Source organism: Colletotrichum truncatum (genome assembly GCF_014235925.2).
Source record: "Colletotrichum truncatum strain CMES1059 chromosome Unknown Contig_0006, whole genome shotgun sequence".
Classification (NCBI taxonomy): Eukaryota; Fungi; Ascomycota; class Sordariomycetes; order Glomerellales; family Glomerellaceae; genus Colletotrichum; species Colletotrichum truncatum.
This window is the reverse complement of record NW_027222403.1, coordinates 2248999-2262799: the sequence shown is the minus strand read 5'-3', so window position 1 is coordinate 2262799 and position 13801 is coordinate 2248999. Positions and strand designations below refer to the sequence as shown.

Genomic DNA, 13801 nt, shown 5'->3' with positions numbered 1-13801 from the left:
TAGCGCGGGAAGGGTTGCATAAGGTGGGGCTTTGCACTAAAGAGCCCCTCCGGCACATTTCCTTCACCAATTGACAGAGGAGGCACCTCAGAAATGAGTTGGTTTCCAGGTTATGCAAATTTGAGCCTTTGCACTGCTCGGGTACAAACGTGAGATTCTCGGCGACTGCTAAAAGCCTAGATTTTCGCGAAGAGTTGGGTTCTATCTAGTCAAAATCTCAGTCTTCGTCTCTTTCAGTGAGTTCTTAGCTCTCAGCTCATTATGTTCAGGGCCCTTGCTCACCAAAGCCTAAGGCCTACACTCGCATCATGTACAACCTCACTTGCACAGATGGTTACCATGTCGGTGGCCAGGGCGATGTCTATGTACTTGATCTTCACCGTCTCAACTCTGGCCTAGCCGCCATATCCTCGGATCAGAAGCTCACCCTCTTCCATCCCGCGCGATTGGGCCAGGGTCCGATCAAGTCATTTCCGACGAGCCATGGCAATCTAACATGCTTGAAGACATATGATGCATCGGAATCTATCGTCTGTACTGCAGGTGAAAACGGCGAGGTTTCCGTTTGGGATTTAAGGGAGAACTCAAAACCACAAGTCGCACATTTTGGAGGTATGCCTCCAAGTCATGCATAAACTGAGTTGATTTGGAGAGCGTCACTGACACGGCATTACAGCAAGCCAAGCTCCCATTCTCTCCCTGGCATGTGACGCAAGAAGCAACACAATAGCAGTCGGAACGGAACTACAGAACCACACTGCTTCCGTATTACTTTGGTATGTCCTCCGTCAGTGAGTTCCAGTGGAACTCATGACCTCTGACACAACAACAGGGACATCAGAGCCGGTCCTACACAAAGACTCCAGTACGACGAAGTTCATAGCGATGACGTGACAGAGCTTCGCTTCCACCCTTCCCAAGCGCACGTTCTCCTCTCTGGATCTACCGACGGCATTGTCAATATCTACGACACGCGCATCTCAGACGAGGATGAAGTCGTAATTCAGGCCCTCAACCAGGGCTCTGTTCACCACGCCTCTTTCCTTAGCGACACCGAGGTCTATGTACTGACGCATGACGAGAAGTTTGCCGTCTACAGCGTTGCAGATGATTGCCAAACCGGAGCTGCTCTTGTCGACTTTGGCGACGCCAGAGAGACGCTTGGCTGCCAGTACATTGCCAACGTTACGACAAAGGTCGATGGCAGCGGTGCTATTGTCGGTGTTGGTTCGCAAGAGTGAGTAATCAAATCATCCTTGCTGTAGTCTTTCTGTGTTAGCTAACTAGGTTATATAGGCGCCAGGTCTTCGAACTGGTGCATCTGTCGCGAACGAATGAGGGCAGCTGGGGATTCGATAGAGCGAACAGCGTCGGTCTGCCTGGAGGCCACGGTGAGGAGATCATCCGCTCGTTTTGCTTCTATGACGACGAGCAGGTCGTCTTCACTGCTGGCGAAGACGGAAACATCAAGGCCTGGAGACCCAACTGATGGTAAAGGCCAAAAATCCAAATACTTGAACGGAACTCTTCTTTCTTGTGCCAGTCGTGATCTCCTTGGGTATCATCACCGCCATCGTCACACCAGCTTGGAAAGGATCTGATGGTGCTTAGCCATACTTGTCATGCTTCCCCTTGACTTTGAGCATCAACAGCTGCTCGTGATAGTCTCCCTCCCTCCTTGCCTTTTTCAGCCTCCTAACCTCGTCATCCTCAAGCCTGCGACCGACAGCCTCCTCGAGCTCTTTGCGGCTGATCTTCTCCTTGGCCTTTTCTTCCTTACTCGCCTTGATTCGTGGTTTGAACCTTGCCTGCATCCTGATTCGCCATGTAGTGTTGAAAGTGATGGATTCTTCGTCGCCTCTGACGTCGGATGTTGTGACATTGGGCTTCGGGGGCTTGACCGCCAAAAAGGTGTCACGTAGCGTCTGGATCTGGAAAGTACCCGGAGTGTCGGCCGTAGCGATTATGTTGAAAGATTCGAGCGGTGACACAGCCGCCGACGTCGCCGACAACACGCCGTTCTTATCGCATCCAAGGTATCTATTATTCCGTTAGCATTGCTTCATCGATAATCGACACCAGGGAGCACTCACTGTCCATGATGTCCCTTGAACCTGAATTGCTCTGTCCCTGCTATCCTGTTTGCAACCCAGACTTGCCGCACGTCATGCGGCTCCGCAGTCACCGGGTTGCCATCGACGATATTTTCGATTCCCAACGTAAAGACCTTGCCATTGGCATCGCATGCAAGGGCGGCGGGTGGCTCCGTAGGCAACACAAACATGATGGGCCCGACAACGTCTGTCACCACGTCGGCGGACACCCAACTGTCGTCGTTTTCCGCATCGTCATCTTGCCCAGCTGCGGAGGCAGCCCCAGTGCGGGCTACTTCAGAAGAAGGCGCATCGCGGTCCTGGGCCTCCACCTCGGTCCGCTTTCTCTTCTTGGGCTTTTTGTCACCCTTGAATGTCAAGGGCTTGACCATCGTCCCTTCCTTCGGTCTCGTCGCGTTCTGCTGATTCGATTGGGAGCGCAAATGAGGAAGGTGGGTGTTCTGTTGGCGGTTTTAGGCGGTCTCCGGCGATTTCCGCTCCGGTGCTGGTTGCAAGCTTCAAGATATAAACTGTTGATGGGGAGCTCCAGTCTAGGGGAACGTGTGTTGGAGAAAGTCGTGATTACGTAATTAACTAATCGTTGCCCCTCCCCCACCTCAGATACTACACTCCGCAAGTGGTCACAGGGTATCTTGGAGGAGCCGCCACGATCTGGTTGCTTTCGTTTGGAATTCATTCGACGCTGAGAATTTTTTGTGCTTCTCTGCTTAACAAAGTCACCATGTCTCAAATCGCGCAACCGGTTACTGTTTCCTTGAACGATCTCAAGGAGGGTAAGTGCCTCGCAAAAGAAATACCAAAAGATTGTGGCTTACATGTGATGTTGACACACCGCAGGCAACATCCCATTTGAGACTCTCAAGGAGGCTTTTGGTCCTGACTCTCTGGGAATCTTGGTCGTTAAGGACGTGCCATCCGAATTTGCTCACTTGAGACATCAAACTTTATCTTACGCCTCTTATCTGGGCAACTTGCCAGAACAAGAATTGGGTACGAAATGAGACCTTGTTGGTTGGCCCCCTGTCGCTTACACAAAATTAGCCAAGCTAGAGAATGTCAAGGCCAAATACCTGACTGGGTGGTCTTTGGGCAAAGAGACTCTCAAGGATGGCCAGGTAGATACTTTTAAGGGTTCATACTACGCCAATTGCGCATTTTACGTCGACGCAACTCTTGACTGCGCCAAGCCCACGGCCGAGTTCAACGAGGATAACTTCCCCGAATATCTGTCGCCCAATGTTTGGCCGGCTCAGGACGTCCTCCCAGGATTCAAGCCCAGCCTTGAAAGCCTGTGCAGGGTCATTATTGATACGGCTGTTCTCGTCGCGCGCGCCTGTGACAGGTTTGCCGAGACGGAGATTCAGGGCTACCCGAAGGGATACCTCGAGCACGTCGTCAGCACGTCCAACACCACCAAGGCTCGCCTGCTGCACTACTACCCGCAGACACAGGCGGACCTCGACAAAATCGGTGCCACAGACGATTCGTGGTGCGCCGAGCACCTCGACCATGGCTGCCTCACTGGCTTGACATCCGCCATGTTCATCGACGAGAAGGAGACATCACCAGCGGTGCCCGAGATCACCAACGAGACATCGGCAAGCCTGCCGCCACTGGCTGAGCTCCCAGCTTCCCCCGATCCGACAGCTGGTCTTTACATCCGCTCACGCACTGGAGAGACTGTACAGGTCAAGATCCCGCGTGACTGCATCGCCTTCCAGACAGGAGAGACTTTGGAACGGATCACGGGCGGGAAGTTCAAGGCTGTGCCGCACTTTGTAAGGGGCGTTAAGGCGGCCGTGAGCGACGGCCGTGTTGCACGTAACACGTTGGCCGTCTTCACCCAGCCCAACCTCGGCGAGGAGGTCGACATGAAGCAACACATCAACTTTGGCGAGTTTGCCAGAGGTATTGTGGCTAAGAACACGGTTTCGTAAATGCTGCCTCGCGTGATAATAGATGCAGGGAAAAAAACAAAAATAAACGAATAGCGTATTGTCGACTCACTGGTTGCCAGTCAGGTTATGCCGTGAAGTTGCAAAGGTGTAAAAATGGACAAACCATGTTGGTAGATTAACTCCTAGCCGTGATCGGGGACGGTCTGGTGGGGCGCATTGAGCATCTTGAGCAATGCGGCAGGCCCGGAGCTCGGTAGCTCGGCAGGTACAATTCAAAGTCGGGCATCGAGTTACACCGACTATTAACTCTCAAACCGGGCTCATTCCAAATACTTCAATGCATCTGCGAAACCCTTAAGCATGGGGGATTACGTGACGCTGCTGACGGGCTGCATTTGCTGCTCAGTCAGCACACTTTTGTGATCAAGATTGCATCATTCGGAGACTACGGCTTGGAGAGTTCCTTTTGTAATCTCGAAGGAAAGCTTGTATCGAAGGGAAGCTACCCCGCCCCCGCCAGCTCTAATTGGGCCCTTTCGTCATCGCCGTCTCAGTTGACTGCGGCGTGCCCGCTCATTTAGAAGAGCACCATGAAGCTCCCCTCGCACGCCATATTAAATCTGAGTCGGCGCCTGGCAGCTGTCAATAGATCTCCTTATCTCTCTCTTATATCTACACTCGCTGCCCGACCAATCCATCGTCGCTTAAGCACAACCCGCCCGTCCCCCTTCCATCAGACCACAACTAAAATGGCCGTCCCGCCCAAGTTCGCCGCCCACAAGCTCACTTTTGCGCCGCCCAAGGCTCTCGCCGACGGCACTCCTTTCGGCGGCGTCCCAGCCCAGCCGCACACTATTGAGATCTACCTCGATTACGTCTGCCCTTTCTCCGCAAAACAGTTTAACACCTTCTATCATCAAGTCGTTCCCGCCATTCGTTCCAACCCAGCCTGGGCCTCCAACGTCGAGGTCATCTTTCGCCAGCAGGTGCAGCCATGGCACCCTTCCAGCACGCTGGTCCACGAGTCTGCCGTTGCCGTCATCAAGGTCGCCCCTGAGAAGTTCTGGGAGTACAGCGACGCACTGTTCAAGGCACAGAAGGAATATTTCGACGTCAACGTCGTCAACGAGACGCGCAACGACACCTACAAGCGCCTCGCCAAATTGGCCGGCTCTGTCGGGGTCGACGAGAAGAAGGTGTACGATCTGCTGGTCGTCTCGGACAAGCCCAGCGAAGATGGCTCGCTTAACAGCGGTAACGGCGTGACGAACGACTTCAAGGTGCTCATCAAGCTTGCGCGGTTGACGGGCGTGCACGTCAGCCCTACGGTGCTTTTCGACGGATACCCCAACAATGCGATCAGCTCGAGCTGGACGTTGGAGCAGTGGAAGGAGTGGCTGCAGCAGAACGTTGTCTGACTTGAGGACCAACGGGCTGCAAGCCCGAAGCAGCGGCTCTGAACTAGATGTTAGTGGTCTAAGCTCAGTGGCAAGCAGTCTGGTCGGCTGCTATACAGGACTCGAGAGCCACCAACAAGCCGCAGGCACTCAATCGAATTTTCAACGTCGCTTAATGAATACATCAAGAGAATTAATGTCTTACAAAATGCCGAAAGAAATGTTATCGAGCGCTGTAGATGAAGGTGACACAAATCCTACTTGAGACCATGGTGATCGGCTTATTCAGTCGCGTCGCGTACCAAAAAAAAAAAAAAAAAAAAAAAAGTGCAGCGGCAGTGGCAGCGGCAGCGGCAGGGCGCTGTGACCTCATCTGCGGCAGTTCATCTCATTCAATCTTCAACTTCACCTCATAACCATCCAATCCCCTCCTCTCCCTCTCTCACTCTCCCGGCCCTACGAGGAGCCCTCACGATGTCTTTCCTTAGACTCGTTCTCATACGGTCTCCTATATTGCCAGCCCGTATTCTTCCCATCCCGCAACCATGCACGCTCCGACCACAGCTCCTTCAAAAATCTTTGCCGCAGCATAGTCTTAGACGGTCCTTTGCCTCGGCACCCGGCGGCACCAAGGGCCCGGGAGCGGCTGTGTCAAAGTCCGCCGCGTCAGGGCCGGCCGCAGGCTCCGGAACCTCGCCTGCCCGGAGCACCCGTAAGTTCGTCCCTAGCGGCCACTTGTTCACACAAAGAATACTGACCTCCTGGGCGACTCTCCAGAACAGCTGTTGCCTGAGAAGCTGCTCATCTACCACGCCGGCAGAGGCAAGATAGGGTTCGTAGCCGGGCTCAAAATCACCACCATCTTCGTGGCCGCCGTCTTCGTCCTTGTGATGGAACCCGCCATGTATCGCAACGAGATGTCTGCGGCCCAGATTGCCATGGCATGCAAGTCTACCTAACTCCTTTGCCTACCTCTCAACCTTCTTCACGCGATATCCCCTCTCACTGCCCACTCGCTCGATGTCGTCTTCCTTGACCTCACCCTCCATGATCTCATGTCGGACAGCTTGAACTAACAGAAGAGCATCTTAGCCGGATGTGCCGTGACCCCCCTCCTCTACGTGGCTTACTTCTCTGCACCCTTCGTAACCCACGTCTTCCTCCGCCTACCTCCCTACGCGCGGCAATCCCGGGCCCTTCTGGAACGTTACGTCCGCGCCCTCCCGCCGGCGGCACAACTTGAGGTCGGCACACTAGGCTTGGCTGCCCGTCCGCGGGCGACACTCGTCTCGGCCGGTGATCTCCGCCCCCTGCCCAAGGACGCCGGGTTCCTCAAGTCGCGCGGCAACCTCGTCACGCACACTCGCGACGTCTCGGATCTCATGGCCCGGAAGAAGTGGTACCACTACCGCCCCGTCAGCCAGTTCATGCTCCAAACTGGGGCTGGCTCCCACGGCAAGAGCGGTTTCAAGAACACCGCCAAGGACAGCTGGGTTTACGACATCATTCATCCACTGCTGGGTAAGCGTAAGCAATAAATGACGAATTCTGAATGTATATTAAAGCGGGGATGGTAAGAGAGAAACAAGGTGGGAAATGGATTGTGTGTCTGATGGGTATCGAGGAGAGAAGCGTGCCATGACAAACCCGGAGTTGTCCCGCCGCCTTGCCTCCATAGTCGTATGCAATGGGCAGATGGCGGCAAAACGCCAATATCGCCAACCCATTTCGAGAGAAAGTGTTACTCTTTCTCAGTGTATTATTACCAAACTCATACACCCCAAACGGGCGCTAGTCCGTTGCCGGGAAAAGGGGGGTAAAAAAAAAAAAAAAAAAAAAGAAGAAGTCGCCACGGTCTAGAGGTGTGAGTCGGATAAGCCGTAAAAAACCCGGGATCTATTTTGGCGGTTTCTTTCCGCGGCTGACTTTCAGCCCGGGAAAGAGGCGGGGGGCCCACGGCCAGCTTGAATCATGACTTTTAATATCCATAATGGACCGCTTCTGTTTTGGGCCACAAACAAGTCGTTCGTCCTACTTTAATTGACAAGTCTCTTCCCTGTTCAACTGACTTGTGGCTCTTCCAGCCCCATTCAAGTATCTGTCCACAGCCGCCGCGACATATGTGCATATGCTATGTAGTATGGCGTAGCAATGCAAGAGGGAAAGCGATGCACACAGTATAGAGAAAGGTCGTCCACTCCTCGGCCATCGCCGCCGCCGCCGCGTCTCCTCCCCGCCAAGCAAAATCCTGTCTCATCCCATCTTTCAGTGTATACCCATGGACATTGACCGAAACCAAACACTGTCCACCCCCGTAACCCCAAACAAGGAGAAACGGGGAAAAGAAAGACAGGGTGAAAAGATGAGAGGTAAAAATAAAGAAAAGAAAAGAAAAGAGAGAAAGGTATGTGCGCGCGCGGGGTCGGAAGGCGGAGCCGGGAGGGGTGCGTTGTACAATGTTGTAACCGTCCTGGTTGCTGGGAACAGAAACATGTAGGCGAGCCTTCCTTACAACACCCGCCTCTGTCGGTCACGCCGAACCTCGTTGTAAGGAGAGCGGGGAAGGCCTTCACAGCCTGCCCCCCGCCCAAGATCTGATGAATTGCCAAATAGGCTGCCTCAAGCGCCTCACTGAGCAAGGCCTGTATTGCCTACGTACTGAAAATTCACCTACCATAAGCGACGCTCACTCACGGCACTCTTCGTCCCGTGGCGCACGTACTATACCGGTGGTACGGGAACCCGGGTCTGACGTTGCAGCGAAGGATGCCCGTTACCAGCGGAAGAACCATGTGCAATCTCAAACTTTAAAACCACCACACACAGTAGATTCGTGGTTTGCGAGTCTTTACCCTTGGTACGTATGGGACATTGAAAAACCTACCTGGCCCTTGTCTGGGACAATGGAACAGGATATCCATGCCAGATCACATACAGCATGGCTCAATTCCTATCCGATCGTTTGTCCATTGTCCTGCGATTGATGATTTGACCATTGTACTGTGTAGTTCTTGGCGCTTCTGTTTCGACGCCAGCCCCAGCTCAGGGGAATAGAGATATGCAACATCGGGGCTAAACAGCTACGAGCTCCCTTCCATCCATCGTGCCCGCACCCACACCTTTGTAGCGAGAGTTGTGCTTTGCTTCGGTACCTCGTTGGAACCCGCCACCGTGGTGCTCCCAATGCATTTCGTAGGTTGGCTACCTGGCTTCCACAAGCTACCACCACCCAGCTTCCGAAAATCCGACATCCGACTCCCGGCTTCCGTGCCGGCGCCCTTGCATTTCAACCCGCGTAACGCGTTACCAGCATCTTCGTCGTCGTCATTGTTTCTTTGCCACCCTCCCGGCAGACAAGAGAGGAATGCTGCCATGGAGGACAGGTGCTTAACCCTGCCAAGCCGAGTATACGTTGGGTTTTATACCAAAGAACCCCCAGCTGGGATAGAAAGTTTGCCTTATCGATGTACTGAGCGGGCACACCTTTGGCAAGGTTGGGAGGAATCAAACCAGTGCCGTGCCACTGTGCTCGACTGAGGTCGAGACCATCTATTTATGCAAATCTAAATTCGCGACGGAACGAACCATGGGACTTGCCTGTTTCAGATGTCGCAACCAATTGAGCCATCTCCTTCCCAGATCCTGCTGCCGTTTAGGGAACTTGGAGGGTGTATTTCTAGAGAGCGTTTGCTGTCAACCCCTGAATGCCGTTGGTTGGCACAAGTAAAGTTTGCGCTCACTTCTTCGTCACCTGCGGTCTCCTTGGGTAGTCACTGTGTGTGTGTGTGTCATTTGTTGAAAGGATGAGCGTGCAAAAAAAAAAAAAAAAAAAAGGTGGTATCATGTCCATATTGGTCGGCCCAATCAATGCAACTAACAAAGTATCCTCTTCCCCCTCCATCGTACAGGTAGCTTCTGAGGCCTCGCAACATAGCTGGTAAACAAAACATTGGTGCTCTCTCGTTCGCAACGTCAAGGTGCACGCTGTCCGTACGCCGAGCTAGGCTGAGCCGCGTTAATGGCTCCATTTTTTGAGGAAACGCCAAATAATAATACAGTCCTGCATGTAGGCCAGGACACCGCCTCTGCTGGCTTTTCCTCCCATGTACCCGTCCGAGAACGCCCGTTGAAAGCCATTATTCAGATCCAGGGCTATGTGTTCCAAAGGCAAGAATGACGCCCGCGTCCGACATAGATCTCCAACTGTGTTTCCCACCCTTGTTTTCGTCGTAATCGTGTACATATATTCGTCGCGAGAATAAACCGTATATGAGGTGAACAAGGACCCTGAGAACCGAATGTCGAAATTATGTACGTGTAAATCGCCGGTGCCGAGAACGCGAGCTGATGTGGTGTTGCATCCAGACCCTTCCCACTGGCTTCCAAAAGAAAAATATTTGCTGTATAAACCGTAGACCACCATCGCTTTACCAAACCCAACCTCGACTAAGATCGTCGCCATCAATAACATCAAGAAATGTCACGCGGGAGCGCAATCAAACAGCTCATCGCCGCTTCATCATGGGACCACCACCATCGTAATCCCAGCCCCGCTTGAGGCCGCCTTCGTATACACTCGCTACGGACTCTTGCCACATAGCTGGCGAGATGAATGGCTGCACCGGAGCAGCCGAGTACTGCGGCGCCATCTGCTGAGAAGCCACTGGCAGGGTGGCATTTACTGCTTGTATGTCTTGAAGAGACGGGGCTTCGGGTGCACCTGAAGACGGAGAAACACTAAGCGAATTGGACTGGGGAGGCAGCGTCGAAGGCTGTGGTTGGACCTGAGGCGTACCAAAAGACGTGTTCCATTGCCTTGTTCATTGTTAGCCATTGCGTCTCCGAAAAGAGGCATCCATGACTTACTCAAAAATACGATTCGGATTCCAGCCCTGCTGTTCCGCCAGCGACATGGTCTGCGGCATCCCCGGTGCTTGGGATCCTTGATTCGCCATCATGACGAGCGACTGTATAGCAGGCGAGTCACTCTTGGTATCCACAGGCCCGGCAGAAATAGGAGGTGTGATGGGGTGGCTGGTATAACTGACTTGGGAGTGTTGAAGGTTTTGTGTGTCCAACTGGTGGTCTAGAGAGGCAGTGCGAGCCATGCCCGGTCTGTAGCCACGAGGAGGACTGGAGTGGGTGGATGACTGAGGACTGCCGTAGGGAAAGCTCGGCTTGAGCACGAAAGGTTTCCTGATGTCAGCAGAAAATGCTTCTCGCACTGCATCCACTTGCTTCTGAAGATCCGTCATCGGCCATACCGACATGACCTTTTCGAGAACCCGCATATGTCGAGCAAAGTACTCGCGCGCGTCGGTGTTCAAGTCCGGATCTGGTGAGACTACAGCCACCTATAGTTTCACAACGTTAGTATGCCGGCCAATAAGAATATACTAGACGCCAACCCACCAGATGGAGAACGATACAGCACAGTCCGCAGTAGACAGTGAAACTGAAACCACGAAGCATGCACTGTAGACCGGGAAATCCGAAGTTATTCAACACGGCCTCCTGAAGTCGGCACAGGGCCTTGGCTGCCGAGTAACAAATCATCATGTGTTGCTTCCATTGGCCGTCAACTCCGTTGGGGTCAAGGAAATTGAGCTGTGGCCGATGTAGAAGAATCAGGGTCAGGTAGTAGTAGGAATGAAGGTTTCCGATGTACGGCGACGAAAGCCACGGAGGAGAGCCATCCGGAGGGAAGGTGACCGACAAATCCGCAGGAAGGTCGTTCAACCATGCATTCAAAGCGGGATTGAGCTGCACAAATTCCGGATCTACTCCCCAGTCCTTGGTCTTCTTCTTCTTGAGGTGCCCGTAAGTGGTGTTCATCCGACTGACGTTGCGGACGATTCGTGCGAAGTACGTGAAATTTCGCGTAATATGATACTCGGAATCGTCACCACCTTGAATTGGGCGCGGAACGCTGAAATCGATGGTATCCAGCTCGACGGCAAGATCATATCGCCCTGCATTAGTTAGCAAAACAAATCCTTGGTTACCAGTATATTTGGACAAACCTTGGGGAGAGCCAATCATGACTTCGCCAACGAAGATAGATTGCCAGATCCTGCTCTTCATCTGGCATTCCGTTGGATTAGAGCCGCAAGGACGTCCTGCCTGGTGATCGGTATAGTGCTCGTCTAAGCCAAGGTCCTTGCCCATCTGCACACACTGAACAATCGTCATCCATGACCTGTAGTAGTAGCCACGCTTTGGTGCCGCTTCTCTCGCCTTGAGAATAAGTAGCAAAGCCTGGAGAGTGCTCAGTCTTGGGACATCCATGAAGGAATCTGCGTGTTCTGCATGATGTTAGAACGTCTCCATAGAAGAGGGGTGTGTTGAGCGGCATCGTACTTGAAGCCAAGGCAAGCCATTGCTGTCCTTGAGCAGGGTCGTCGGCAAGTCTCCCGCCGATGGCAAAGATAGCCTCAAGAATCAGAGGAGACATCGCATGCCTGTTGGTGTTCCACTGATGGTAAAACATGGGCTTGCTAAGAACAGGAACGTAGGGATGCACGTGACTGAAGAATAGCTCGAAGTAGTGCATAGCAGTGTCGTCATCCGGCATCAGCTCAGGGGGGATGCGAATCTTGAGACCAGGACCAGATGGCAACGGTGGAAGCATTTCTTTGTAGTCATCGGCTTCTTCCACGGCTGGTTCTTCTTCATGTCTGAACGAGGCTTTATTCCTCAAATACGGCGCTATGGAAACCAGTTAGTTGTCGCGAACGAGGAGTGGCTGGCAAATCGCCTACCTGTGCCTGCTTCATTGACTTTCAAGGAGCCCAAGAGATCGGCAAGGTCGGCTTGCTGGTAGGAGCCGTCTTGGGAGTAGGTGTCAGGGGGTGAATCGGGTCGTGAACTTTGCTGAAGGGGCGGTGTCGGGAACACATTCTGACTGGCGTAGGACTGGTCCATCATACCGACAGAGGGGGCAACGGTGGTGTAATGGATGTTGTGCTGGCTTGACGACTGATCAGAATAAGGCACCGGGGGAAAGACATTGTGATCTGAATATGCGCCTTGAGTGGCGTACATGGAAGGGCCAGGCTTTTGGCCACTTGCCATGATTGATTGTTGCTGCATGGGAGCTTGCTGGCGAAAGCTGTCTTGAAGTTGAGAGGATGCGGCGGCAAACTCGTCCCTCTGGGACTCATAGCCGGTGCCGTCGGTAGATGTTCCGTCGTACTGGCCATTGGGGCGAACACAATGAAGCTTCAGTCTGATACAGGCTGAGCATGGCCAGGTGTTGGTCGTGGCAGCATCGCATTTGATCTTTCGTCTTCTGCATCCTTCACAGGCCCTCATAACTAGAGTTCACCAGTGTAAGTAAGATTGCAGCGGTAAGACTGCGCGAGAATGTAAGCATACCCTTCAATCGTTTATGGCGATTGTGTTCATCCACAAAAACATAGTCTACAGAAGCAGAGATTGATTAGACAAGTAAACATGGACGGTCCAGAGGCCGAGGCGGTGGAGATAGATGGCGCACTCTTTTGGGTTTCCCTTTGGGGATACTGCTGGGGCGCAAACGAGAAGCTACCCATCTGGGAGCTCTGAGGCAAGATGCGCCTCACCGAGGGATCGTTGGACATTTCGAAATCGGACGTGGCAAAGTCGGTGTTGTTGGAGGTGGTGAGCTAAGATGGAGGACGTAGCCTCGGACGAAGAGCGGAGCGGAAACAAAGAAGCGGTTACATCCAAGTCCGTCGTTGTTGTAAGGTAGTTGGAGAGCCGACTGTCCCGACCTGAGCGCGCATGCGGTGGCACTCTTTCTCACTCTTATAGTGAAATCCTATCTCTCTTTCAAAATTGTTGGAGACGGGCCAAAACAAAGCTTTCAAGTTATGGAAAGGTTGCAGAAAGGAAGAGGTTGTTAAGGAAAAGGAAGCAGCCAGAGGGGAGTTGTGTCTCGAATTTCTCTTTGGAGCGCGCTGGTAGGCAGGTGTCCGGATTGGTGGGTGAGGGTGAGGGGGGTACGCGGGAGAGGGTCAAGCCTTATTATGAATGGACGACAGGTCCCGGCGAGAGGCGTGAAGGGTTGACGTGGGTAGACCTTGGACGGGGAGGAGCGACCGGGGTAGGGAACAAGATCTGGGCTAGGTACACAGGCAGGGCAGGGCAGGGTCATATCACTGCGCTGCTTGTGCTGCCGGGGCCCTAAGGGGACCGATGTTCGATGATGGATGCGACCAGGAGTCGATGGGGAGCCAGGACCCAGACCAGGGCTGCCTGAGTAGGCAAGGTAGGCTGGACAGTGCTGTGGTGGTGAGGAGGAGGAACCTGGAGGGGAGGGGAGGGGGGCGGATAAGAGGGGAGGGGAGGCAGAGAGGAGGATGATGAGGAGATGGAGGAACGGTCCAGGGTTGCAGGTGCAGGAAGGACA

The 13801-nt window shown here is 53.3% G+C and overlaps 6 protein-coding genes across 6 annotated transcripts; 4 read left to right on the top strand and 2 right to left on the bottom strand.

Moving 5' to 3' along the window:
• Positions 1-93: 93 nt before the first annotated feature.
• Positions 94-1489, top strand: CTRU02_209906 (WD domain-containing protein; the record flags this gene model as incomplete). The annotated part of the gene is made up of 5 exons (XM_036720721.2): positions 94-97; positions 256-612; positions 677-776; positions 833-1237; positions 1297-1489. 5 exons carry the CDS (start codon positions 94-96, stop codon positions 1487-1489), a joined length of 1059 nt encoding a protein of 352 aa, XP_036587561.2.
• A 118-nt stretch (positions 1490-1607) lies between these two features.
• On the bottom strand, positions 1608-2485 carry CTRU02_209905 (frg1-like family protein; the record flags this gene model as incomplete). Its single annotated transcript, XM_036720720.1, has 2 exons — positions 1608-2040; positions 2094-2485. 2 exons carry the CDS (start codon positions 2483-2485, stop codon positions 1608-1610), a joined length of 825 nt encoding a protein of 274 aa, XP_036587560.1.
• Positions 2486-2835: 350 nt separating this feature from the next.
• On the top strand, positions 2836-4051 carry CTRU02_209904 (uncharacterized protein; the record flags this gene model as incomplete). Its single annotated transcript, XM_036720719.1, has 3 exons — positions 2836-2887; positions 2952-3104; positions 3156-4051. 3 exons carry the CDS (start codon positions 2836-2838, stop codon positions 4049-4051), a joined length of 1101 nt encoding a protein of 366 aa, XP_036587559.1.
• Positions 4052-4761: 710 nt separating this feature from the next.
• Positions 4762-5430, top strand: CTRU02_209903 (uncharacterized protein; the record flags this gene model as incomplete). The annotated part of the gene is made up of 1 exon (XM_036720718.1): positions 4762-5430. The coding sequence occupies one exon, from the start codon at positions 4762-4764 to the stop codon at positions 5428-5430; it is 669 nt and encodes a 222-aa protein (XP_036587558.1).
• A 453-nt stretch (positions 5431-5883) lies between these two features.
• On the top strand, positions 5884-6947 carry CTRU02_209902 (uncharacterized protein; the record flags this gene model as incomplete). Its single annotated transcript, XM_070205358.1, has 3 exons — positions 5884-6121; positions 6187-6358; positions 6494-6947. 3 exons carry the CDS (start codon positions 5884-5886, stop codon positions 6945-6947), a joined length of 864 nt encoding a protein of 287 aa, XP_070061006.1.
• A 2967-nt stretch (positions 6948-9914) lies between these two features.
• On the bottom strand, positions 9915-13010 carry CTRU02_209901 (Cutinase transcription factor 1 alpha 3; the record flags this gene model as incomplete). Its single annotated transcript, XM_036720716.1, has 8 exons — positions 9915-10224; positions 10276-10763; positions 10822-11381; positions 11433-11714; positions 11770-12117; positions 12171-12725; positions 12787-12831; positions 12908-13010. The coding sequence occupies 8 exons, from the start codon at positions 13008-13010 to the stop codon at positions 9915-9917; spliced, it is 2691 nt and encodes an 896-aa protein (XP_036587556.1).
• Positions 13011-13801: the final 791 nt, after the last annotated feature.